We start from the raw sequence: 27,132 nt of genomic DNA on the forward strand, positions 1-27,132 counted from the left end.
AGAAATTTTACTTGATATATGAATTGAATTAATGTTGTAAAAAGAATTTCAAATACAAACCAATATTAATCGTTCATTTAATCAAATAAATATTTGATTTTATAAATATATTGATTTCTTTTTGATCTAAAACTATGATGATAATCAATGAAAGTTAGGGGTCGTTTAACAAACATTTACCTGATTAGCGCTTATCAAGTCACATTTTCTTATCAGATGCGTATCGTAAGGACCAAAAATCTTATCCGGTAAGAGCGAAGATAATGACTGAGAGTCTTACCCAGTAAGTGAGGGCGACGACTCTTATCACGGTTAGCGCTTACAGAGTGAATTGTTGCATATGATACCATTTTGGTGGACCAAAATCTTACCCGGTAAGTAAGTGATAGTGTTGATATTCCTGGTAAACACTTACCGGGTAAGAATTTAATAAACGATCTCTTAATCATATCAAAATAAAAAAATAAAAAGTTAAGATGGAAAATAATATTTGATTAAAAAGAAAAATAAGTCGAATTAAATAAAAATATTTATTAAAAATTAAGTCAACGAATTTTCACACGGAGAATCGAAAATTAAGCTTTTATTCCAATAAATAAAAAGACACCAAAAAACGTGCATCCCACCCCTTTCTATTTTCTATATACTCCATTTCCACCACCACCACTTTCCATCCAACCAAACCTTCAAGATCATGGCCGGCACAAAGAAACCACCGCCGCCGCCACCATCATCTCCGTCGCCCTCCCGGTCACCGGCAGTGGCCCTTCGATCATCATCCCCAAGAACAAACCCATCAAAATCAACCAAAATCTTTCGCCGTGTCCGCTCCGTTTTCCGGTCATTCCCCATCATAACTCCCGCCGCTTGTAAACTCCCGGTCTCCCTCCACAGCCACCATGACAACCACCACATCCATGGCGGAACCCGGATGACCGGCACCCTTTTCGGCTACCGGAAAACCCGAATCAACCTCGCAATCCAAGAAAACCCGAGGTGTTTGCCGGTGCTTTTACTAGAACTCTCGATTCCGACAGGAAAATTACTACAAGAAATGGGGCTAGGGCTCGTTAGGATCGCAATGGAGTGCGAGAAACATGGTGGGAAAACGAAGCTTGTTGACGAGCCGATATGGACAATGTATTGCAACGGTCGGAAAATGGGGTACGGTGTGAAAAGAGAGCCTACAAATGATGACTTGTATGTTATGCAATTGCTTCATGCAATATCTATGGGGGCTGGAGTACTTCCAGCCCCCGGTGACAACAGTAACAGTGATACTAATACTAATGATAGTAATATTGATACTGTTGTCACATCTCCATCAACAGATGGAGAATTAACATACATGCGTGCACATTTTGAAAGAGTGACTGGATCAAAGGATTCCGAGACTTATTACATGATGAATCCAGATGGGAATAGCGGCCCAGAACTAAGTATTTTCTTTGTACGAATTTAAATCGTTTTTTTTTAAGTAGTTTAACGGTAAAAGTTGGATTTGAAAATGTAGCTTCTAAAATTATGAATATATAACCAATACGATTACGTTTTTGATATCGATCGTCTTCTTTTTCTTTTCATCGTTTGATGTTGATGTATGTAAGTCACCGTACCTTTTCCTATGTATAGAAATTGATGGACACTGATGGTATAGTAGATGTAAACGGATTACTAATACAGATTCTGTTTAAGAGTGTTAGAATTATAAACTGTATTCAAGTCCTTATGCTTTAATTGTTTTACTTTGTATTTTAGTTTGTCTTTGTAATAATTGCTTAGAGGTCGACTTTGTAACCTCCAGGTATAAATAGTTTTGCTTTGTTATTTTGTAGTAAGACTTAGAGGCCGTTTACCAAACACTTACCCGGTAAACACTTATCGGTAAAATTTAATATTATTATTTACTTATAGGGTAAGATTTTAGTTAACAAAAAAGGCTTTTTATGCAACAATTTACCCGGTAAGAGCTGATCGTGGTAAGAGTCATTGCCTTCATTTACCGGGTAAGACTCTTAGTCATTGTTTTGTTTTTACAGGGTAAGATTTTTGGTCCTTAGCATATTCATCCGGTAAAGTAATATAACTTGGTAAGCACCTAACTGGGATAAAACCGAAACATCAGATACTAAACAAAGATAGCATATTGATTCCGAAAATTCCTCAGGTAGAGGCGACCAATGACTACTACAAATTATGACAGTACAAAACAACCCTAACATTATAACTGTTATCAGTTATGTTATAAATTTTTTCCATCGCACATGACGTATATGATAAAAGCTTATTTGCAATGAATCCGACTTACTGTTTAATAAACCCCTCTTCATATTTTACAATAACACACATCAAATATCAAACCCGATCATTTTACTTACAATTTCAATGCGGAATTTTGAAAAAAAAACAATATTCGTTTAGCAAATATCAGTTAAAACTTTGTGAGTTAACTCAACTGACAATAAGACTTTTGGCATTTATGGATCTTACTCAGAGGTCACCGGTTTGAGTCTTGCAAGACCATTGGGGATTTTCCTGAATGTTCTTCAGGGCCCTGAAATTAGTCAAGATGCGTACAAACTAGTCCATACACTTATAATTTAATTAAAAAAATATTAATTGAGGAAATATATGTTATGATGTTGTGGTGTAGCTGATCTCCACCGTATAATCTTCTGGAAGGACCAATTTTCCTATTTAACCACAAGTGATGGTTCACCAAAAAAATATACCATCATTTTCACAATTCCTTCGAAATCTTTGTCGTAATGGCCTTCATAATCACATATTAGAATTATTTAAAACTCAATTTAAAATAAAATTATATGTTATAATGATTATTATTAATTGATAAATTAAAAATTTATATTCAAATCTTACTGTAAATAAATGTAATCATATTAATTAGATGTGTATCTGTAATATGATGTAATACATCTTTAGTTCGTCTATTTTGACTTTGTTTTATAGATTTGTGTGGTTTTGAGAGAGAAGCAGAGTCTTTTGTTGGTTATCGGATTTTATTGAGTATTTTGCTGTCACAACATTTATATTGTATATGAACATGTTTATCAGTTAGTTTTATAGAATCCAACATATTAATAAGTTGTACGTATACCCGCATTAATTAGAATATGCTCGTGACTAAAGAAATGGAAAGATCCGTCCACTTTATGACCTCTAATACAACGATAAGTAATGTTCATTAAGAGTTGTTTGTTTACCTCTTAATAGTTTCATTAAGATGCAACATCTGAATCGTTAAGAGGTGAATCTTGTTTGACAAAAAAGAAGTATGTCTCTTAATGATTCTAAAACCTTCTGAATGATTTTGTATCATATGTCTCCCTTAACCATTCAATGCCCTAATTTCATTGTAAATAATTACCAAACAATTTTATTTCATTTTGCACTGTATCATGAGAGCCTCTTAATCATTCTGACCACTTAATCATTATGTATCAAACCATTCAGCAACTGTCAAACAACCCCTCATTGTATTATATATTTTCTTTACTTGTACGTGAATCATAAGTATAATAAAATTGCTTTTTGACACACAAGTTTTTATTATAAATTGAAAAAAACCATTTTTTTTTTATTAAAATTAAATTTTGTTTATTCAAATAAAGAAGGAAAGATGACGTATTAAGAATTATAAATCACTCTTTTGACAATTGAAGTTACGGAAAAAGGACATGTTTTTCTGTTATCCACTTAATTATATAAATAAATAAAAATAATTAGGTAATTGTTTGGTCAAGGGTAGCTTTGACTTTTGCATCAATCAACCCACTCTTTGTTGGACCAATTTCTGTTCATCCATCCCAGCAACCCTAATCCCTTTTTCTTATAAACATAAATGTTTGATTTCCACCCATTTATTTATTTAATTATTAAATAAATGCGTTTTAATAACAATAAATCAATACCATACTTTTAATTTATTCACATACAAATTTATTTGTTCCATTTATCGTATATACCCATAAAATTATATAAAAACTTTTATAGTAAACTTCAAATTTGGTCCTTGTGGTTTATCGAAGATAACACTTTTCTTTTTTATAGTTTCAAAATTACATGACGACCACTCGTATTTGATCCCTTCATTTAACCCTGTTAATATTTCACTTGAATTAATAACATATTTTTGTTCTTCTGTTGATTTTTGTATTTTTCCTGATTAAACCGAAATCATAAAATTGATTTTATTGGTAAAAGACAAAAAGAGTCAATAAAATGACGGAAATGCCCTTTATTTAACGGCCGTTTGAAAAAGGACCAAATCCAGACGTTTTTGCAAACTATGATGACATCTTATAATTTCGAAACTGTAAGGACATAAATGTTACTTCTGACAAACCATAGAGACCAAATTTGTAGTTTACTCTAACTTTTAATCATATTAGTATATAGATTCTTTAGCTTTATGGTTTAAATGAGTTATTTAGCTTCGGAATTTTTTACACCTTTAGATGTATCCCCAATCACCTAAATTTTTGAATACGTCACTGGCCATTCACGAAACAAGTAATAGATTTTAAGATTGCCATCAGTACACTTCATTTTTCATCAAAATGTTTAATAATGAAAATGTATTCGCACCTTAAATGAAAATTAGACCCAACCACAAGGGTGGTGCCTGATTGGTTTGAGCTTGGCTCCAAAGATCAAAAATACCTGGAGGTCCCAAGTTCAAATCCAAGAAGGAAATAAAAATCCCCTTGTGGCCACGGAGGTTGAAATGCAGTGACTCCAGACTATCTGCAAAACAGGTGGTTGTCTTGGGATTAGTTGGCTTGCATACCGGGTTGGGTTGGATATTTAGGTTAATAAAAAAAAAAAAAAAAAAAATTAGACCCTCGAGTCTCGTTATAAATTGTCAGTCCGAGTTTACTGATAGTCAATTTGTCATTAAGTATATTTTTATTAGTTATATTAAGGGGGAGTTTGGGATTGCTTATTTAAAACAACTTATGTTTTTTTGTAAAAATGTTTATTAACTTGTGTGATATCAAACAGAAGTTAAATAAAACAGATTTAAAATTGTAAACTGGTAATAAACAGTTTTTCATAAGTCAGAAATGATTACCTTATCAAAAACAATTTATTACCGGTTTGGCACTTGTATAAACAGTTTTTTTTTCTTATCCAAACACCAGAAAACAGCTTATTACCGATGTCATATTGAAATAAGTTAAAAATCAATTTTTATAAGCAATTCCAAACACCTCTAAAGATCAGTTAAAATACAAACACGATTAAACAAGATATATATATTTTAAATAATAATAAAAAATATAATACATTTATTTGTACCCTGCCGAATACTCAAGCTCGGATGTGAACTTAGTGATTGAAAGTTGATGCATAACGACTTTGTGTAGATCCCAAGGAAGATATTAACAAATTTATTTTTTAATTCTATTTTTATTTCATAATTAAATAAAAATAATAATAATAATACCATTTATTATATAGGTCTACCATCTCTCCAAGTACTCACCTACCAGGCTTAAAACGACATTCCAGCAAATACCCCCTTTATAACCCTCTCCCTTCCATTTCCCACACCACAAAACACACACACATACATACACACACATACTTAACAACATTCATGGCGGAGATATGGTGGCGAGCGGTGGCGGCAGCGTTGGTGTTGGTGGCGTGTGCTTTTCCGGCCACAGTCGAGTGTCGCATTCGTAATTACAAATTCAACGTGCGGTTTTTTTTTTTTGTAACGAGTTGAAAATAAATAGTAGTTTTCATAAAAACGATGTTGTTTGGATGTTTTCAGTTGTGTTGTTAATTAACAACTTGGTGATGAATGCAGGTGGTAATGGCAAATGCGACAAAACTATGTGAAAGTAAGCCGATAGTAACGGTTAATGGTCGTTTCCCGGGCCCCACTTTGGTTGCCCGGGAGGACGACACGGTAACGGTCAAAGTGGTCAACCATGTTAAATATAACGTTAGCATTCACTGGTTAGTAAGCGATTAATCGAACTAATTAAAAAAAATGTGAAGTTAATTAAATAGTTGTTAATTAGTGATATAACATTCGATTTAATTGAGGATTAATACAGGCATGGGGTTCGACAACTGAGAACCGGGTGGGCGGATGGTCCGGCTTACATAACGCAATGCCCGATTCAGCCGGGGGGAACGTACGTATACAAGTTCACACTTACGGGCCAAAGGGGCACCCTTTGGTGGCATGCACATGTCTTATGGCTACGAGCCACGGTCCATGGCGCCATTGTCATCCTGCCAAAGCTCGGGGTTCCCTACCCTTTCCCTAAACCGAATAAGGAAGTGGTGGTGGTATTAGGTACGGTTTATCGTAGTTTTGGAATCTTGATGTGGTGTCTGTTTCAATTCTGGCTAAAAAAACTAATAAACGGTTGAAAATGCAGGAGAATGGTGGAAATCGGATACTGAGGCCGTGATCAACCAAGCACAAAAGTTAGGCGGAGCCCCGAACGTTTCGGATGCTCACACCATCAATGGAAATCCCGGGCCGATCTCGAATTGCTTAGCAAATGGTTAATTTCCGTTCTTTTGTTAAGCGGATTCATAAAAACGATAAACAATTTTGAAAATGTGTAATCATTACAGTTTTTCAAATTAGTTAATTGACAATTTTACCCTTAGTAATGAATTCCCATATCTCATAATTAAGGGTAGAATTGGAAAGTAATTACATAATATTAACATTTGACATAGTTTACGTGATATGTGATTGTTGAGTGATTAACGAGTCGAAAATTTAAACAGGAGGGTTCAAATTACCGGTGGATCACGGGAAGACGTATATGTTAAGGATCGTTAATGCTGCGCTGAATGAAGAGCTTTTCGTGAGGATTGCGAACCATAAGTTCACGGTCGTTGAGGTCGATGCCGTTTACGTGAAACCTTTCACAACGGACACGATTCTTATCGCACCAGGCCAGACCACGAATGCCATTATAACCACGACTCAGAAAGCTGGGAAGTACTTGGTTGCAGTCTCCCCGTTCATGGATGCCCCTATTGCTGTCGACAACCGGACCACCACCGCTTCTCTACGTTACTCCGGCATTCTCACTTCTAGCAATACGAAACTCGTGGCTCCTCCGCCTCAAAACTCGACTCCGGTCGCCAACACGTTCATGAACTCCCTAAGAAGCTTGAATTCTGCAACTTACCCAGCCAAAGTCCCGTTGACCATCAATCACTCGTTGTTTTTCACCATCGGATTGGGAATCAATCCTTGCGCAACCTGTGTCAACGGTAGTTCGGTGGTAGCGGACATCAACAACATCACGTTCGTCATGCCGACGACCGCCCTTCTCCAGGCACATTACTTCAACATAAGCGGGGTTTTCACCGACGATTTCCCAAGCAAACCGTCGATGCCGTACAATTACACCGGACCACAACCAACAAATCTTGCCACAAACAAAGGCACGAAGCTTTACCGACTCCCGTATAATTCTACGGTGCAACTCGTTTTGCAGGACACCGGAATGATCGCGGCCGAAAGTCATCCGATCCACTTACACGGCTTCAACTTCTTTGTCGTCGGAAGAGGGATCGGAAACTTTAACCCGAATAAAGATCCGAAAAGCTTCAATCTCGTGGACCCTGTTGAAAGGAACACCGTCGGCGTCCCAACCGGTGGCTGGACTGCGATTCGATTCAAAGCAGATAATCCGGGAGTATGGTTCATGCATTGTCATTTGGAAGTGCACACGACGTGGGGACTTAAGATGGCATTTGTGGTGGACAATGGAGAAGGTCTTAATGAGTCAGTCATACCACCTCCAGCTGATCTACCCAAATGTTGAGCCCATTTTGTTGTGGGGAAACTAGGATTTGGAGTTCTTTTGGGTAGCCCATGTTAAATGGGCTGCTTAAAGCTGAATAAATCAGCCCAATTGCTTTTTTGTTTTGAATAAGGCGCCTGACTGGCCTTTTGTGCTTTAATTGTATCCTTAGCACCAAGATTTGTACTTTTTTTTCAAAAATTCAACATTTTTTATATAGGTTCGATGAACTTTGGATAAAGATGTAACTAATGCTACGAAAATTTAATTTCCGTCATTCATATAAATTGTAAGCAATCTCATAATGTCATATCATCATATTTTCTTGTATTATATATATATTACGACTTTTAGGATAAGATGAACGGTGAAAAACAGCAAACTCACAAGTCTAGATAGTTAGTTTAGATTAGTCAACTACATGACTATAGAGGGTAGGCCAAAATAATTAAGCGAACCCATGAGTTTAATACTCAAATCTTATTAAGTCACCTCATTATCATTTAATTGTTCCTTTATTATATACTAGTGTTCAACACCGTGCGTTGCATGGGAACGGTAGTTTTTTTTTTTGAAAATATTGAAGTTAAATGGACGATAATCACATATCATATATTAAACTAATATGAACCTGTTTCATCATCCTCGATTATTTCTTTTGATACATATAATTAATTAATAAGTTCTACATCATCAAATTTTGTAATTGGCTAAAAATGATAAAAGAAATGTGTGAGACTAATGATTATAAACATGAGGTGTATAATAAGAATTCTTTTGTCACAACTCATAATATATCGATCTATCCTCTACATATATTCAATTAAAATATTTGATTTATCATGCAAATGCGGTGTTCTTACATAGTTTTGCATAGTTATGAGATATTTTCGTAATTTCCTTACATTTGTTGTAACGTAGTCGTTTGCAACTTTGGCCAAAAACCCTCCTCGAAACCCTTTCTCCCAAACCTACGATTGCACGAAGAGTAACATTAGTCGCCAGTATTGTCACCACTTCGACTCTAGACAAGTCCGATTGAACTGTTATTTTTTCATTCCATCTGTTCCATTTTTTTTTTGATCGGCCTGAGACTGTTTTTCATGGTTTCACTACAAAAAACAAATGATTTTTACCCATAATAATCACCTAGGGAAATTTTCGTAGGTGATCACTGACGAATCACCCGGAAAATACCAATGATTCCAGTTGAATCGACGTATTTCACGAAAATACCAACTGATTACTCAAAATTACCTGGGCAATATGTCACTAATGTAAATTAATTACCCATCAACTTTTTTGATGGTTTTATAATGAACCACCCTTTAACGACAGATTTCCTAAGAAAAACATTTGTAGGTAAAAGTCTTCCATTTAGTAATGTTTGAAAAAAACAGCTTTTAATCATTTTATGGAAAATGAAAGGCATTATATGGTTTTTAAGAGCATTTATCAAATGCTTTATAATATAGTATAGATGGGGCCGGAAATGAACCGAACGTTCAACGAACCGTTCGGCGGGAAGTTCGTTTATTTAATAAATGAACGGACATGAACAAATTTTTTTGTTCGTTTAGCATGTTAACGAACAAACATAAACGAACACGAACACACCTGATTTCTAAACGAACGAACACGAACACAAAGATTTTCGTTCGTTTACCGTTCGTTTGTTCGGTTAAGTTAAACGAACGAACATGAATAAGCCTCCGTTCGTTTTCGTTTACAGCCGGATCGATGTATAGATATATAGATATAGATAGATCGATGATTTCGTAGTTTTGAACGATAAATAACTAACCATAAATAAATAGAATTTTAGGCTAGAACAACATTACATCCAATTAAGTCTTAATTTTAACTGAAAACAAATCGAAAAGAATTAATACTAGAATTAAACATAACCTAAAAACCCATGTCTTGTTTTCCCTAAGACATCAAGCCTTGTCGGGGATTTGATCACGTTCTTGGCTGAAGTATCTCTTCCAAAACCAATGCTTCTTCCATGCTTTCTCGTTCATTTCGTCGATCGGAATCCCTTTTGTTTCCGGCAAGAACGAGTAGGCGTAAATCCCCATGATCACGATCCATACGGAGAAGAAGAAGAAGATCCCCGCACGCATATGGCACAGCATCGTCAGAAAAGCTTGAGCGATTATGAAGGTGAAGATCATGTTCATGCTCACGGCGCAGAAGAAACCCGACGTTCTGATCTCCAACGGAAATATCTCACTGGGGATCAGCCATCCGAGTGGGCCCCACGACCATGCGAATCCCGACACGAAAAAGCATATCAAGAAAAGCACCACGTAAGCATATTTCTTCGGTAACTCGTTGGTCGATTTCAAGTACAAAAGCAAGATTACCCCCGTAATCACCTGCAAAATTAAACAATAACATTAAGGAACTTTTTTGTAATTGCTGGTCTGGTGCAAAATGATTAAGTGGTCTGAATGATCAAGAGACTCTCATGGTATAGTTAAAATGAAATATAATTGTTTACTAATTGTGTACAATGAAATTAAGACTCTTAATGAATCATTCAGAGGGTTTTAAAACTATTAAGAGAGAAATTTTTTTTTGCCAAACAAGATTTACCTCTTAACGATTCAAAGGTTGACTCTTAATAGAACTATTAAGAGGTAACATAAAAATATTACAAAATAAGGTTCGACTTTATTTCCATTGTTTCTACGCGTACCTGAGCAATAAGCATTTGAATGGCAGCTTCAATAAGCAAAAGTCTTCTTCCAAGCTTATCGACTCCGAAAACCGCTACCAATGTAGCTAACGAATTAACGCTCCCGGTCACGACAGCTGATAATAGCGAAGCGTCGCTTCCAAACCCCATTGTTTGAAACAATACGGGTGCGTAAAACATGATCACGTTGATTCCCGTAAACTGTTGGAAAACTTGAAGGATCATGCTACAGACGACCTGAGGCCGGCTTGATCGCTTCAAGAGGTTCTTAAACGGGTGTTTGATCTGTTTCGATAATTCGGTTGCGTATGCGATTTCATCGTATTCTTTTTGCACATCACGGACCCCACGAATCTTTTGGAGAGTTGCGTACCCTTTTTCTGCCTGTCCACGCTCGATCAGGCTTGTGGGTGTTTCGACAATTATTAGGGACCCGAGTGCGAGAAAAAGAGCCGGGACGGCTGCACCACCTAAAGAAATCCTCCAGCCCCATGGGTGACTCGCCGTGAAATAGTTGATCACGTTTGCACATAGGATTCCAACCGTGACCAGCATTTGGAAGCAGACGTTGAGCCCCCCTCGGTACTTTACTGGCGCAATCTCTGATATGAATAATGGCACAGCCTGCACATTGTACTCTACGTATAAATAGTTGTACTTCTATAGTATTAATCCAAAACAAGAATGTCAATACTAGCATGTTGCTAAAAATGGAAAGCCAAAACATGCTTAAATGTTGTGGAGCTAACTCAACAGAAAAAATAAAGGCAGACCTTTTAGGGGTTCTTCCTATATATTTGGAGTCTACTCAGGTTCATAACCTTATCGGATGAATATGGTAGGGACCAAAAATTTTATCCGGTAAGAAAGAGTTGAGGACTGAGAGACTTACCCGGTAAGTGAGAGGAATGATTGTAACCACGGTTAGCTAATACTGGGTAAATTGTCACATAAAAAGCCGTTTTGTTGACTAAAATCTTACCCAGTAAGTAAATAATAGTATTGAATTTTACCGATAAGTGCTTACTGGGTAAGTGTTTAGTAAACGGCCCCTAAGTTAGTCCGGAACTACCACTTTTAAAACAAAGTTTGCATGCATAATACCCTTCAAGATCCCATTTATATGCATTAGATTGGGTTTTTGTGAGACAAGATGTGAATACACAAAAACACATACAAGCAAAAGCTTTCATGTTTCACTGTGTTTTTCTGTAAAGGTTCAATGTCATTTAGTATTCATTTTATAACCAAAATCTCATTCAATGAATTATTCATACATTTTTATAAATGTACTTCACAAAACATTAAAAAGCATGATTGTGGCGTACACCAATTTCTTATTAAGAAATTATACGCTGGTTGTTGGTTGGGCTGATTCAATGGCCCTGTATGAATAGCTCTACCGTATCTTTTGTTTTATTTCTTCCGTTGAAACATTCAAATTATGTTGCTAGTTGGGCCGGTTCAATGGCCTTGTATGAAAAGCTCTACCATATCTTTTCGTTTTATTTCTTCTCCTGTAACATTTTGGAGCTACAAAGACAGTGATTACGGTTTCATGTTCTATTTCACTACTTCTAATACTATTCATTGTCACATAAGCAAAAATTACTAACTTCGACATTAGCAAGTACCAAAAACTAATTTCCTATTGAAAAATCTTACTTTCAACCAACACGCTTTCTTGATTAAAAATCCTAAATGACAATTAGAAAACAATTAAAAAACATCAGAAATCTGTCAACGTCATAATTAGCCCTGTTTAGCGTTGTAACAAGTATTTGGTCTCATATCGCAGAAGATTATTAATCCTGCTTGGATAAAAGAACTAATTAATGCATCAATGGAGGAGTTAGGGTTCGATTGATTAATTAATTACCTGGTTACCGAATCCGATACCGAAACCGAGAAAAAGCCTTCCGATGATGAGCATGGAGATGTTCATGGCGCAGGCGTTGAGAACTACACCGGTCAAAAAGTTCAAAGACGCCAGTTGTATCGTGATTCTCCGCCCAAATTTCGTACAACATTTGGATGCAAAAAAGCTACTAACCACCGCAGCAAGATACAGAGAAGATGTGAAGAGCTGGAGATACTGATCGTCGAATTTGCAGTAGTTATCTTCTTTCGCGTGATGCTTTTTCACGTAAACCCCCGGAAAAAACTTCTTTAAGAACACATCCATCGATGTTACTCCTCCTACATTAATTGACAATCAACAAAACAAACGAAAATCATCATCAATTACCACGAAATTAAAACCACAAATTATAACTGGATCTGAGATCTATAATCATCTAAATAATAACCCTAATTAAGATTAAAACTCGACAAAATCTAAAAAAATCTAGACCACAGTCAACGAAAATGAATCGAAACAATGAATTCCGGCGACTAATGAGGTACAGACAAGCGACGTCGGAGTGTAGGTTAAAAAAGGGATGTGAAGAGCGAAAAATCACCTGAAATGCCGATATCGTAACCAAACATGAGGCCACCGAAGGCGGCGATGATTGTGCAAATAATGACTTGTCCGGTGAGCCTCGCCGGTAAGTCTTGGGCGGCACCGCCGCTTACAGCCATTACTTGGGCAGGCATGGTGAGAGAGAGAAAGGGTGAGAGAGATGTGGTTTGTTTTGAGAATGCTTATTTATAGATCTTAGCTGGAAAGTTTCTTCTCATGATTTTATCTGAAATAGTTAAGCTCGATCCTTAAATAGCTCTACGTTTCTGTTGCAGATGAAACATGCATCAATGCATGGAGGCTATTTTCGTAAATATACTTGTTTACATTAAATATTAGGAGTAACTATAGTCCTTCTACTATTACTTAACTTACAGGTTTAGTACATCAAGATCTTTTATTATAACTTTTACTCAAAAATACTCAATTTTATCTCGTTTTAGTACACAAGTCTAACAATGTTGGTGAAAACCATTAAATCAACATAACGACATATAAAAATTTATAGTAAATACGGTATTAGAAGGAGTAGATGATATCGACACTTTAAAAAAAGGGTTGTAAGCGAAGATGGTAAAAATGACGAAAATATCCTTAAAACCTTCGGGTATCTTTTTAACATCTTCCACCGGCCCCGTTAAGCTCGTTTGACAACTTTGAAGCAAAAATGCAAAAAGTACGTAAGTTAGAGGACTGAATATGCAAGTCAATGAATAGTGTAAGGGCAAATTTGGAACTTGGATATGTTTTTTACGAAAGAGACGCAAGAAAGATTTGAAGAGTTCCTATTAATATTATCCTAAAACTTATCCGCATTCCGCACGTTGATTTTTACTTTTCGTTTGACTCTTTACTATTTATGGCATCCAACTATTAATTACATATGAGATGTTTTAGGATTGCTTATAAAAACAACTTATTTTGGTATAATATCGGTAATAAATATTTTTAAGTGTTTGGATAAACAACTTATATCGGTTTGGTAATAAGGAGTTTTTAAAGAAGTTAAACTATTCTAACTTATAATAAGTTAATAAGGATTTTTGTAGAAAAGCATAAGTTGCTTCAAATAAGCAAATCCCAAACACCCTCTTTATTTCAAAAATACCGTTAAGATGACGTCATTTACTGTATTGCTTACATGTAATTTCCAATTGTTTGTTATTAACAATAATCAAATTTGTATCCAGATTTCGTGAGTTGGCTTAACTGATGATGAGGTTTGGGTTTATGAGGATTTTCACTCACCAGCTTAAATTCTACAAGGTCATTGGATTTTCTTACTACTCTTGAGGACTCCTAAGAATAGTCGAGAAACATATAAATTGTTTTAGACATCCATAGTTAAGAAATTAAAATTATACTCAAATAGTTATACAAAACTACAAAAGCAGTTGAGTATTTAAAATTGTGATCTGTTGCTTAAATATAGATCAACCCTAATGGGGTCGGAGGGTTGCTCATCACTAAAATGGTACTCATGCAATGTAACGAGATACATCTTGATTTTAGTGTTTTGTTTTATTTTTTATCACTATGGATGTTATAATACAGTTATATACGTTTTGAGAAAGGGATAATGTTTTTTTTATTTTTGAATAAAGTATAAGTCTGAAAATATCATAAAATTTTGAAAAATATATATCGACATTAGTGTCAAATTAATATATAAAAGTTCTTGTTTTTTTGTAATTTCTTTAATTTAATTTTTTATTATAATTTAATTTAGGTTTAATAATCAAGTAACTTATTTTTATTTAATAATATAACTTATACTATATTATAAAGCATTTGACAAAAACTCTTAAAAATATTTTTTTAGGCATGAAATATTATTTTATCATATTACTTAAAATTAAAGATTACAAGTAAATTGTGCGTAAGTATAACTTATTAAAATTTCATGTTTAAATTCGTGTAACTAACTGCAGATAAAACATAAATATTGAGTTTTAAGTAATATATAGGCATGACAACGAGGCAGGTTTTGTAGTCCATGGCCCCGGCCCTGGTTTTTAGTAACAGCCCTCGGCGGGTACGGGGATTAACACTCCGTCCCCAGTGAAACCCCATGAAAATATCCGTTAGTTTGAATCTATCAGGAATCCCCGGCCCCATCCCGGTTTGAGTAACAGCCCCCGGCCCCGGTTTGAGTCTACCGAGGATCCCGGGCCCAGGACCCATTTTAGCGGGTTCTATATTTTGTTTACATCTATTTCTATATATTCAAAGCTTTAATTAACCAAGGGTTCAAACAGCAACACCTGTCGTAACTGTAATATACCTCATGGCATAAAAATTTGGAATACGTTAAATACACCCTTATATATTGCTAAATGCACCCCTACCTATTAATTTCCTGCTCACAAACCTCAACATCAATACCTATTTTTCAATTTCTGGACTCATTCAGACAATTAAAAGGATGCATACATCAATACCTGAAAAGTATTATTAAGAATCTTGATGTTAGTAGACAGACAGTTCAGTGAAGTGAAAGCTTTAGATTTTAATGTTAAAAGTAGCAGAAAATTACAAATGCTGTGTTGTATACATAAAACAACAGCCTTTCTTTTTATCCCAAACTAGTTGGGATTGGCTAAAAATGGAATCAAAAGAAATTTATATATATAGTTCCAACCCCAATTTCTGCAACTACTACTCAACATACATACATATATATGTATATATATATATATATATATATAGATCTAATTAATTAACTGGGTGTTGTAATATACAAAGTTGCATTGCAGATGGAGGATGGTCACTGTGTGTTACAGTAGTTGCTTTAGTTCAGGTGACGCCGACTGTAATGGCAGAAACGTCTCCGCCGTTGTGCCTCTAACAAAATCAGCAAGTTCCTCCGGTGCAACCACCAACTTCAACCATTCTTGCAACTCTTCTCCTTCCACTTTCTCCTTTTCTGCAAATTCACAATTAAAATAAACAACCATGAATTTTTACGGTAAAGAAAACCAAACAGGCCTGGTATATTTCATCCGTAGGTACACAAACCTGACATAAGGGTGCGTTTGATACACTGTAAAAAGATAGGACACACCAGACCAGGGATCACTTTTTTATGTTTGACAAGACTTCATGTGGAACAAAGTGGAACAAGCGTGTTCCAACCCCAATTCATGGAACAGGCCTATATTTTACCAATAGGTCCTCAAAGTAAAACCTAATTCTTTTCTAAAACATCAGATACTCCTCCTTCTTTACATTTTATTCATTATTTAAATTTTATCCATTGTATTTTATATTCTTTAAACTTTCACTAATGATACATTTTGTTATAAAAAATATTTATTTTATTATAATTTAATAAAATATATAAATTAATCAAAATATATAAACAACTCGTTAGGGGTAAATTAATCATTTTATCTATTTTGTCATGTCCAATTCTGTCTTACCAAATGTTGATTAGTTGTTCTGTCATGTCATGTCCTGTTTTAATACCAAACACACCCTAAGGGTGGTTGGTAAGCAGATGGGATTGGATAGGACGTGATGGGAGGGTGAAAGAATTATAGAGGTTTTAGGGTTTTAGTTTACTAATATTGTCTCGTTACCTTCAAGATAAGCACCAAGCCCCTCCAAAACAGTGGGATTAGCACGCATGACGGAAAGTGCCACGTCTAGTGCCGATTGAAGCATCAACTTAACTTCTCTTTGAACAAGATCCACTAGATGCCCCTATATCATATGCAAAATGTTCATCATCAACTTTTATTCATAAAAAAAACTAAAATTACCAAAAAAACCAAAGAAAAAAAAAACCTGATCCCTTCCGAAACCCATAGATCCTCCAGAATCATCCATGCCACCATTAGAAAGTGTTGCCAATGAGATTGGGCCTATGGTGCGATTGAGACCATATTCAGCAATAGCCTTATATGCCATGTCTGTAGCTCGACGTATGTCATCAAGTGCACCTGTTGACACACGACCCGAGTAAATAATTTCTTCGGCGGCACGTCCTCCAAGAAGGGTAACCAAACGTCCTCTTAGTTCATCCACGAAAAGCAAATATCTATCCTCGGTGGTTGGAGGAGTGTAAGTAAATCCCAATGCTCCTCCTGACCTTGGCAGTATGCTTAGCTTCTGATGGAAAACAAAACAGGAATTCTTGTCATTTATCATGGTATACTACTATATTATCGATCTTGTCGCAGCAAAATTTTCTTGTTGAACTTTATGCAAGAAGGGTATGACGTCACCCTCTGGAGAGCCCACCACACTGGTCCCATGGCCATCGGGTACCTTTAAGACGCGGGACAGGAAGTATTTGTCCCATATTTGATGCAACTGAGACAAGACGAACTGAGTGGGACAAAAATGCATTTTTCATGTCCCACCAAAATAGGTGGAACAAAAGTACGGGAGACTGGAGAAGATTGATAAATTACTAAACTACCCAATGCCAAATTAAAACCCCTAAACCTCCAATAATTCTCACTCGACTACCTCACTCTCGCCCGTCCGTCCAGTTCCGTTCATGTACCAAACACACCCTCATGAGGAGGTGGTGCCTGGAGTACAACCCCAGACCTCCCACTCAATTTTGCAAGTATCCCCACCTCCTTACCCACTAAGCTAAAGCCGCAGGGACTCTTGTTGAAATTCATACACGTTCATATAGCTTTTGTGTGTGTGCTTGCTACGCAACGACATTTCTGAACAGTTTTATGCTTAGAAAATGCCACTACAGAAGGCAGGAGTTTACTCAAGATCTGTTACCTCGACCCTCGGTTGTCCTGAAAGAAGTTTGGAAACAGCGGTGCCAACTACTGCATGACCAGCTTCATGACGAGCAACCACTGCTTTCTCTGTACCTTGCAACTTTGCCGTTTTCTTTTCAATCCCCTGTCATGTTATCACAAACAAAAAGCAGAGTGCATAAGACATAAAGGAATGTTCCAACATAAAAGAGCATTCAACTCATGCATATTATACCCTAAAATCTCGATCTAAATGTACCATATAAAGTAGATAAAATCTAGTTAACCTGTGACATTTGCAGACAAATGCATACCAAACCCAACGAGCCCAGAATATCCCACCCGGAGGTGGGGTCAGGGGTCCTCTACTCCAGAGAGTAGAACAACTGTTTCCATGAAGACTTTGCAAACAAACACATGCAGTGTCATGTATTAACGAAATACTGTCTTCTGGGAAGAAATAGAAGAGAATTACAGCAATTGAACGCTCTACTGCTTGGATGAAGTCCATTTTCTCCACCACTACTTTATTTTGTCTTCCTGCCAACAAAGCTGCTTCATTTACCAAATTTGCAAGGTCTGCCCTGCAAGCCCAATCAAAGGATCATCGTTCAATTACTGACAAATAAATAGGCATTTACAAGTAAAGATTGGTTTCAATAAACAAATAGTTGATTACCCAGTGAAACCAGTGGTCATGGAAGCGATGTTAGCAAGATCAACATCCTCTCCCAAAGGGAGCTCTTTCTTAGAAACATGCACGTTCAAAATAGCATTTCTGCCAACCCTATCAGGTGTTTCTACCTGAAAAACAGATGACCATTTTCAAGAAGAAAGAAAGCAACCAAATCTATGTGAATTGCCATTTTGGGGTTGAAAACAGAAAAAGCAAACTATTAGAGAGGTAAATACCAAAAGGGAGAAGAAGACAAACCATAACCACACGATCAAATCTCCCAGGTCGTCGAAGGGCCGGATCTAAAACATCAGCACGGTTGGTTGCTCCAAGAACGATTACAGCAGAATTACTGTCGAAACCATCCATCTCCTGCAAGATGGTTTAAAACACATGTGTAAGTAAAGCATTAGAAGAATATACCATACACTTAAAAAAGAAGTAATTTGTGAAATATTACAGTGAGCAGCTGGTTCAAAGTCTGTTCTCGCTCATCATTGCTGACAATGCGGAATTTACCATCACGGCTCTTGGCCACAGCATCAATCTGCAAAGAAGAAAAGCAAATTAGAGTAATATAACTAAGCATCTTATATAGCCAGAAGACTAGCTCGGGACTTTGAACATAATATTCCAACCTCGTCTATAAATATGATTGATGGTGCCTCCTTCTTTGCCCTTGCAAAGAGATCTCGTACTCGTGATGCTCCCATGCCTACGTAAAGTTCTACAAACTCACTTGCAGAACAACTAATGAACGGTACTTCAGCTTCCCCAGCTACAGCCTTTGCCAAAAGCGTCTTACCTGTCCCAGGAAGACCAACCTGTAAGATACCCAAAGCCATTTCACAAATCAAACACTCGTTTAAACACAATATACCAAAATCTCTAACTGGATTAATGGTTTTGAGCAGAATATCCAGCCAATGTGCACAAGCTAACCCAGAGGTGGGTCCAGAAAAATTTCCAAGCCGGGGAACAAAATAACATAAAATAAGACAATAGAGCGGTAGCACGGGAACCCCCTCACTCCTTAAATATGCCCTTGCCCTGTGCTAACCAGATCTGACAATGGTGAATGTATATGCCGTGCTTAACATAGGAAATTATGTTGAACAGTATATCCAAAACCTTCTCATATGTCATAGTTACTCCCGAATGGAAGTTGGGAAGATAATCATACATAAGTTACACAAGGCATATGACATTTCGTCTAGACAAAATAAATTATTTATTCACTTCTGAATATATATATATATATATATATATATAAGTATTCATACTATCTTGCTAAGCATTTTGAACTCACCAGGAGAACACCGCGTGGAGGACGAGCACCAAGCCTTATATATCTTTCCGGGTTTCTGAGAAATTCCTGAATTGAGTTGATTGCCATACAAAAGACTAGCGAATTAGAAGGAACACTTGAAAAGCCACATAAAGCTGTAATGTTTATAACTAAAGGCCGTGAACTTACTACAATTTCCTCAAGCTCCTCCTTCGCCTCATCAACACCAGCAACATCAGAAAATGTGATGGCTTCCCCTTGTTCAGAAACTTTTGACCCACCTGAACCACCGGACTTGCGGTTTCTAAGCTGACCAGCAGTATGCTGGATATGCAATCAATTAATCAATCAATCCCTCACTAAAAGAAGCAAAATAATTGAATGTCAAAAGCCGTCTAATACCTGAGAAAAGTTTACAGGGAAACGGTGAAGTAGCCCTGCTAACACAGCAACATAAAACAATGCTATCTGCAAAAATAGAGTAAAACATTTGAAATTAGATATAACAGACAACTGACCAAAACATACATTATGGGCAAGTAAAAATTGCATCTCAATGCCATATAGTTAGCAATAAGAAATCGGCAATGGAGGCCGGCATTATTTGCAAAAGGTACAACCAGATATTTCACAAAATTTGAAGGATTACCAACTCCTTTTGTTTTTCACCATCAATGCTAGTAAGTAGTTCCATATTAGTATCTTCAATTACCCCAAAGCAATGAGTTGGCAATAAAAGTTCTGACATTGATGTTGCCATCAATCCAATGAGGAAACCTTTAACCAAATAAACACACCATCAGTGGTCTGCTTCCTACTCTTACTGATAATTGTTGATTATGACATCAGCCATTTCCCTAATCTAGATTAATCGCTGAGATGATTTGAGTTACATGCAAGTCACATCTATGAAAATCAAATTTTGTAGGGGGGTTCCCTTAGCCCTTAAATGAGAGTCACGCCTATGTAAAGATTATAGAGCCCGCATGGACTTGTTTATGGAAGTAAACAAAAGATGGGTTGTATTCTCTTAGTGAAGCACCACCTCACCCCACAAGTGTTGTTAGAAGAGAGCAATAGTGCATGAGGCAATAAATTTAGTTCAAACGTGTAGGATAAGACCAGGTAGGAGAATGTAGGATCATTAACAGAGAAGCCAAGGAGCTAAAATCAACCAGTTAACTAACAGATGAGATTCTAGGAGTGATTAGTATAGAGTAGAAGACAAACTGGTAGAATTAATAAAGACATAACTTTGAGAAAACCTACAAGAACCAGTTCAGGATGATTAGTGAAATTATATATCTTAATGTTCAGTATGTAGGTAGAAAGAGCAGTGGCTGTGAAAGATTTCACAGAAGGTTTTCCAAATGGTAGCAAGATTAACGACATAAACACAGAGAAAACCAACAAACTTTACTCCGGCACCCCCTTGCTTGAATAATGGAAGGTAACATATAAACCAGATAACTTTGCGATGGGTCCATTACTCTTGGTGCAAGTTTTTTTCACTCGCTTTTTGTTCATTATTCTTTTTGTTCAAGGGAGGTATTAGACCCATTTCAAATTTTGTCAAATTTTTTATGTCAACTTCAATTGTTCAAAAAGACAAAAAGGTCTTGGAGTAACGCTTGTTGGCTTTCTTTCCTACTATCTCCAAGATTAGATAAGGAGAAAAAATCTTAAGTTCTACAGTAGTTTACAACTCACTGGTTGTGAACACTTCCTTTGAGATTTTGAAAGTGGGCGCTTATTTTGGGACAAACTGAAACATAAATGCGGACACTTATTTTGGGATGGAGGGAGTAGTAGTTAAGATGTATCTTCCCTGATTCAGAAATTAATTTTTAGGTAAAGGAAGAGTGGATGGAATGACATCCCTAGTGTTTTGTGTGATTGAAAAGCCATGTTCTAAGCTAAAATGTAGGTTTCACAAGAAAACATACAACCTACTGCGACTTACAGGTAGATTCTTAGGCCTCAAGTAGCACAAATGCAAGATGAGTGTAACATAAACATTTACATTGACCAAGATTTTTGAATGGGGAGTCCGAAACAGCTTTTCAACAATTAAAGGCTGCTATGATGGGCTTGCCGGTGTTAGCCTTACCGGATTTCAATAAAGAATTCATTGTAGAAACGGATTCTTCTGGTACGAGTGTGGGGGCTGTTTTGATGCAGTAGCAAAGGCCAATAGCTTACTTCAGTCAAGCTTTACCAACTGGAGGAAAGTTTAAGTCCATCTATGAGCGCGAATTGATGGCTATCGTGTTGGCTGTCAAAAAGTGGAAACATTATATTTTGGGAAGGCACTTCATTGTTAAGACGGATCAACATAGTCTTAAATACTTGTTAGAACAGAGGGAGGTGACTACAGAGTATTAGAAATGGCTAATCAAACTGATTGGGTTTGATTTCTTGATCCAGTTCAAACCGGGAAAAGATAATGCGGTTGCAGATGCTTTATCTAGAAGACCCCATGACCCAACCTTAATGGAATTACTTACTTTTCAGGGATGGGACATCACTCGATTGATTGAACAAATAAACCAAGACCCTAAGTGTAAAGCCTGCATTGATGCTTTACAACTTGATCCGGCTTCCCCAGGCCCATTTTAGTTGCGAGACAATTTGTTACTCCAGCATGGTAAGCTCGTAATCCCCATCAAATCTCCTATCATTACCCAGTTACTTATGGAATTCCATGATGGAGCCATTGGGAGTCATGCGGGGGTCCTAGCCGAATTTTGGTGGGAAGGAATGAGGTTGGCTGTCCAGAACTATGTAGCCGCGTGTGTGACTTGTCAACGTAATAAAAGTTCGACATTGACGCCGGCCGGTTTACTACAGCCTTTGGATGTTCCACAGCGGGTTTGGGAAGATTTATCCATGGATCTCGTAGAATGATTACCCATTTTCGAGGGCTTTAACTCTCTATTAGTGGTGGTTGATCGGCTGAGTAAATTCAGCCACTATATAGCTCTTAAACACCCCTTCACAGCACCTAAAGTAGCAGGCATTTTTGTGAAGGAGATCGTGCATCTTCATGGGGTGCCAAGGTCTATAGTCTCGGACCGAGATAAAGTCTTCCTTAGCCATTTTTGGCAGGAACTTTGGCAATTATAGGGAACTAAACTCAGATTTAGCACGGCTTACCACCCTCAGAGTGATGGGAAAAACTGAAGTGGTAAACCGGGAATTGAGGCTCACTTACGTTGTTTCGCCGGAGCATAGCCACGAAAGTGGGTTATTTGGCTGCCATGGGCTGAATACTCCTACAATACCTCGTTCCATACGTCCTCCCACACCACCCCATTCAAGAAATTGTATGGTCGAGATCCTCCCAAAATAACCCTGTAGGCGGATATGAAGGTCTCTAATTCTAATGTGGATCAGATGCTGCTAGAAAGAGATAGAATGTTGTCGGAGCTATGTACCCATTTACTCCGAGCTCAACAAAGAATGCGAGCATCGGCGGATAAACATCGAAGGAATGTGGAGTTGTCGGTTGGACAATGGGTATTTTTAAAGACATGACCATATCGACAAACGTCTTTGGCCACACACCAAAATGTTAAATTAGCCCCTCATTTTTATAGGCCTTTTATTGGCAAGGTGGCTTACTGTTTACAGTTTCCCGAGGGGAGTAGCCACCCTGTTTTTCATGTGTCTCAACTGAAAAAAGTTGTTGGCGATCATGGAACACATACACATCTCCCTGCAGCACTTAAAGATAATTGAGAGCTGCCAATAGAACCAAAAACTCTGAAAGGTATTCGATATCATAACAATAATGACATCGAAGTCCTTCTTGGTTGGGGGGATTGCCAAAGTTTGAAGACACATGGGAGTCGTACACGGATATGTGTAAGCAGGTTCCAATATTCCACCTCGAGGACAAGGTGAGTAATTGAGAGCAGAGTATAGATAAGCCTCCAATTACGAAAGTATATCCGAGGAGGGGTCCAAAGATAAATAAAGAGTAAAGTTGAGGGGGTAATTTTGGAAATATAATAAAGAAGGCAAGGAGAATGGTATATGGCACGTGCATGGTTTTGGCATAGGATTTCATTCAGTTTTTGTGTGATCTTTTGATCGTGTAGAACAGAAATGGGCTCTCAAATTCCCATCTAATTTTTCATTGTAATCAGTCCAGTTTTGCCATTAATACGATTGTACACGTTTGGGTCTATCACGAGACTTGTACCATGAACAAGTCACTGCCAAGAGTAACATGAAGAAGTGGATTTTCTCTATTGTCCCTTTCCTATGTTTTTTATCATTCAGATGGGAAGGAAATCAACACGTGCTAAAAGGTGAATAGTCCATGCTAAGAAACCAATCCCTTGGATCAACAATCACATTATAGCCAAGGAAAGTCATAGAATCAGGAGAAGAGGGTGTCCATTCTCAACGAAACATGAGTTGATATTCTATTGTTGATCCTACAAAAAAAATGTTTTAGCTAAGTGATACATTTCAGAAGTTGGGGTCTTCGATGGAAACAACCTATTTATCCCTCAAGGTAGAGGAAAGGCCATGTGTATCTTACCCTACCCTGACCCCACTTCATGTGGGATTCGTGGGCTTCATTTGGTTCGGTTTATACATTTACAATAGCAACACATGGTTAGTGTTGCAATTCATGATCGCAAATTAGCATCTTCAAAAGAGCAAGCAATAATCACGTTCAATGCATGGCTTTTCGATAGAAGTTGCACTGGTAGGGGGTGTTTATATCCTAAGAAGTTGTACATAGCGGCATGTCATTTCTAACAAATTAATTACATTTATATTAGTGAATTCAAATGCTCCCCCATCAATTTGTGATAGCATGTGATACCACTGAACTATGCTTACATAATATATAAGAGACATAAAACTGGTAATTGTGCAAATGTGATGACTATCATTTTCCAAGGTTACTTCCCTTCCCACCAGAACTACCACACACAAAAGCTTCATCTAAAGTTTTCACACACAAAATCCCGTCCACAACTAATATAAAGGTATTGCCATGATATTAGTAAGATAATGCGTCCGCAACACTTAAGGGCAATGTAGTATTTCCATATAATATAATCAAACATTGGTGTAAAAACAGCCGCAAGCATCACCTTGTTATCATGAAGACACAACATGATAGTGACTTCCGGTAAATAAATGTGCATAGCTGCATAAAATCAACTCCACAGAAGAACTTACCAACGCAGAGTTCAAGAACCCACCAGACCTCTTATCAGGAGATCCAAATTCCACGTCGTTTTCAAGCATTTTCTCATAAGGAGTCTTAATATCATTAGGCCGGGTCGTTGTGTAAACAATCCTCTTTGTAGGTGCCACAGTCCTCAATAACAACTCCGAATCCTGCATTTTACTTATAGTACTACTACTACCACTATTAATTTCACTTTCTGGAGTACCCTGCTCTTGCTTCAGCTTAAACATTATATGAACCCCATCAACCTCCACCTTTTGCACCTGATTAGTGCCCACTTTATTCAAGAAATCACTGTAAGGCACGCTCACGAACATGGTCGGAACCCTAGGTTCCGACCCCGGCAATGGAAGGCCTGGCCTAAGCAACCTCATGACAAACATAACTATCCCTAATTGCAACAACAAAACACCAATCTCTTGGGCCTGAATTATGGGTTGCCACCTCCATTTCCCACCGCCTTTTCCCCACCCCCAACCTCCCTTCCCCTTCTTCTCCCCCTTGTCTCTCTTCTTACTCACTTTATTGCTCTCACTCTCACTCTTCTCCCCCGAGGATTCTGTATCATGTTCGCATGAACTATTATTTACACCCACTTTATTCCTGCCTCTACAACTTTGGTTCACCTTGAGAAACCCTAACCCTCCTCCCCAAGAATTTAACGAGTTGGAAACCCTAGATTCTCTGTACAAATTGGTGAGTGGGCGAACCGATAACGACGATTTGATAACCAAAAGATTCGAATTCTCATGTAGAACACGAAATCTATCGCGGAAAGAAGTGTACCTGTATGAATATTTAGGATGGTAATTGGAATAGTTTGCATGGATTTGACCATGAATTATCGGTCGTAGCGTTTCCACAGCTGCCATGCCCTATAAATTCTTGAAATTGAAATCAACAAAAACTTTGAAAACGATGGAAGAAATCTTTACACATACGCTGCTACTGAATTAGGAAAGATATGGCAAATCTGGTGTGGGTATGGATCAGGATTACGATTATTTTTAGAGGGAGAGAGGGCATGGAGGTTGAAGAAGATTTGTGGACCATTCAACTCTTTGCTTTCGTTGTCCCTTCATGCTTTGGTGATCGCTAAAAAAGACAAAACCAAATTCGGATAAAATGAATAAAAATATTTTCAATAATCGTATATTTTGTTACTGTAATTCAATGCAAGTTTTCTATCCACGTAATGCAGCCAGATATAAATTTTAAATTAGAAGAGTATCCGTGTAATGCAGTGAGACATATCTCGGTTTTAATGTTTTATTTTATTATTTATCTCTGTCGATGTTATAATACAATTTTATGTGTTTTTAAGAAAACAAATAATGATTTTATTTTTGAATAAAATATAAATTTGAAAAAAATATATCAATGTTAATATCAAATCAACTATTTAAAAGTTCTTATTTTTTATCTAATTTCTTTAATTTATTTTTTTATTATAATTTAATTTAAGTTTAATAAYGAAATAATTTATTTTTGKTTTAATAWTATAACATTTTATAAAGATAATAATTAAATATTCTGTTATAACTTAATGATTATCTTAATTATATTTTAGATTTTTTATATTTAAAATGAGATGTTTATCTTGTATTTGATTATGTTTATCTGTAGTTAGTTACACGAATTCAGATATGAAGCGTTAATAAGTTGTACTTACGCACAATCTACTTGTAATCTTGATTTTTAAGTAATCTGCATTAATAAACAGTACTTTACGCATAAAAAGTGGTTTTTAATAGTTTTTGTTAAATGCTTTATAATATAGTATAGATAAATGTAAGCAAACACACCGATAAACGTTTACATTTGAAATTGTTAGACGCTAAAAACTTTGAATAACATGTCATAAAAGCATTTTTAATCAATTAAACCGATTAATTTTGTTGAGTCTAATTATTTAATTCCGAATTTTTAGATATCAGAGTATTAGTTGCTTAGTGTGATCGATATCTTAATTTTTAATGAATTTTGTGATGTTTTTAGTATTATTTTTTAGTATGATTCTTTGTATTATAAAATGTTAAAAAACTCACCGAGATGAATGCCTACCTCAAAAATCCCAAAACATTTTAGATTTTATCGTTCAAAAAATCTTAAGCAAAAAAATGTCTTCAAGTATGTGAAAGTGAACCAAATCATTAGCGAAGTATAAATACCGTTCTAATAAAACGCTTACCAGTAAGCACTCCCTAGGTGAATCATAAAAAAAGGATTGTTGATAAG

The 27,132-nt window shown here is 36.6% G+C and overlaps 4 protein-coding genes across 4 annotated transcripts; 2 read left to right on the forward strand and 2 right to left on the reverse strand.

Moving 5' to 3' along the window:
• Positions 1-694: 694 nt before the first annotated feature.
• On the forward strand, positions 695-1,581 carry LOC112505688 (protein MIZU-KUSSEI 1-like). Its single transcript, XM_025109603.1, has 2 exons — positions 695-1,259; positions 1,332-1,581. The coding sequence occupies exons 1-2, from the start codon at positions 695-697 to the stop codon at positions 1,460-1,462; spliced, it is 696 nt and encodes a 231-aa protein (XP_024965371.1). The 3' UTR covers positions 1,463-1,581.
• Positions 1,582-5,623: 4,042 nt separating this feature from the next.
• On the forward strand, positions 5,624-7,937 carry LOC112506750 (laccase-4-like). Its single transcript, XM_025110994.1, has 5 exons — positions 5,624-5,725; positions 5,840-5,991; positions 6,093-6,337; positions 6,423-6,551; positions 6,784-7,937. The coding sequence occupies exons 1-5, from the start codon at positions 5,624-5,626 to the stop codon at positions 7,833-7,835; spliced, it is 1,680 nt and encodes a 559-aa protein (XP_024966762.1). The 3' UTR covers positions 7,836-7,937.
• Positions 7,938-9,678: 1,741 nt separating this feature from the next.
• LOC112507904 (sugar transport protein 8-like) lies at positions 9,679-13,116 on the reverse strand. The gene is made up of 4 exons (XM_025112655.1): positions 12,981-13,116; positions 12,398-12,717; positions 10,519-11,142; positions 9,679-10,195 (listed from the first exon to the last, which is right to left on the reverse strand). Exons 1-4 carry the CDS (start codon positions 13,114-13,116, stop codon positions 9,755-9,757), a joined length of 1,521 nt encoding a protein of 506 aa, XP_024968423.1. The 3' UTR covers positions 9,679-9,754.
• A 2,355-nt stretch (positions 13,117-15,471) lies between these two features.
• On the reverse strand, positions 15,472-25,929 carry LOC112507159 (ATP-dependent zinc metalloprotease FTSH 9, chloroplastic). Its single transcript, XM_025111602.1, has 13 exons — positions 24,882-25,929; positions 20,079-20,144; positions 19,866-20,000; positions 19,698-19,763; positions 19,027-19,212; positions 18,849-18,935; positions 18,647-18,760; positions 18,392-18,516; positions 18,188-18,296; positions 17,732-17,857; positions 16,772-17,095; positions 16,564-16,687; positions 15,472-15,908 (listed from the first exon to the last, which is right to left on the reverse strand). The coding sequence occupies exons 1-13, from the start codon at positions 25,764-25,766 to the stop codon at positions 15,760-15,762; spliced, it is 2,496 nt and encodes an 831-aa protein (XP_024967370.1). The 5' UTR covers positions 25,767-25,929; the 3' UTR covers positions 15,472-15,759.
• Positions 25,930-27,132: the final 1,203 nt, after the last annotated feature.

This window comes from Cynara cardunculus (assembly GCF_001531365.2).
Source record: "Cynara cardunculus var. scolymus isolate 2C chromosome LG 2, CcrdV1, whole genome shotgun sequence".
NCBI lineage: Eukaryota > Viridiplantae > Streptophyta > Magnoliopsida > Asterales > Asteraceae > Cynara > Cynara cardunculus.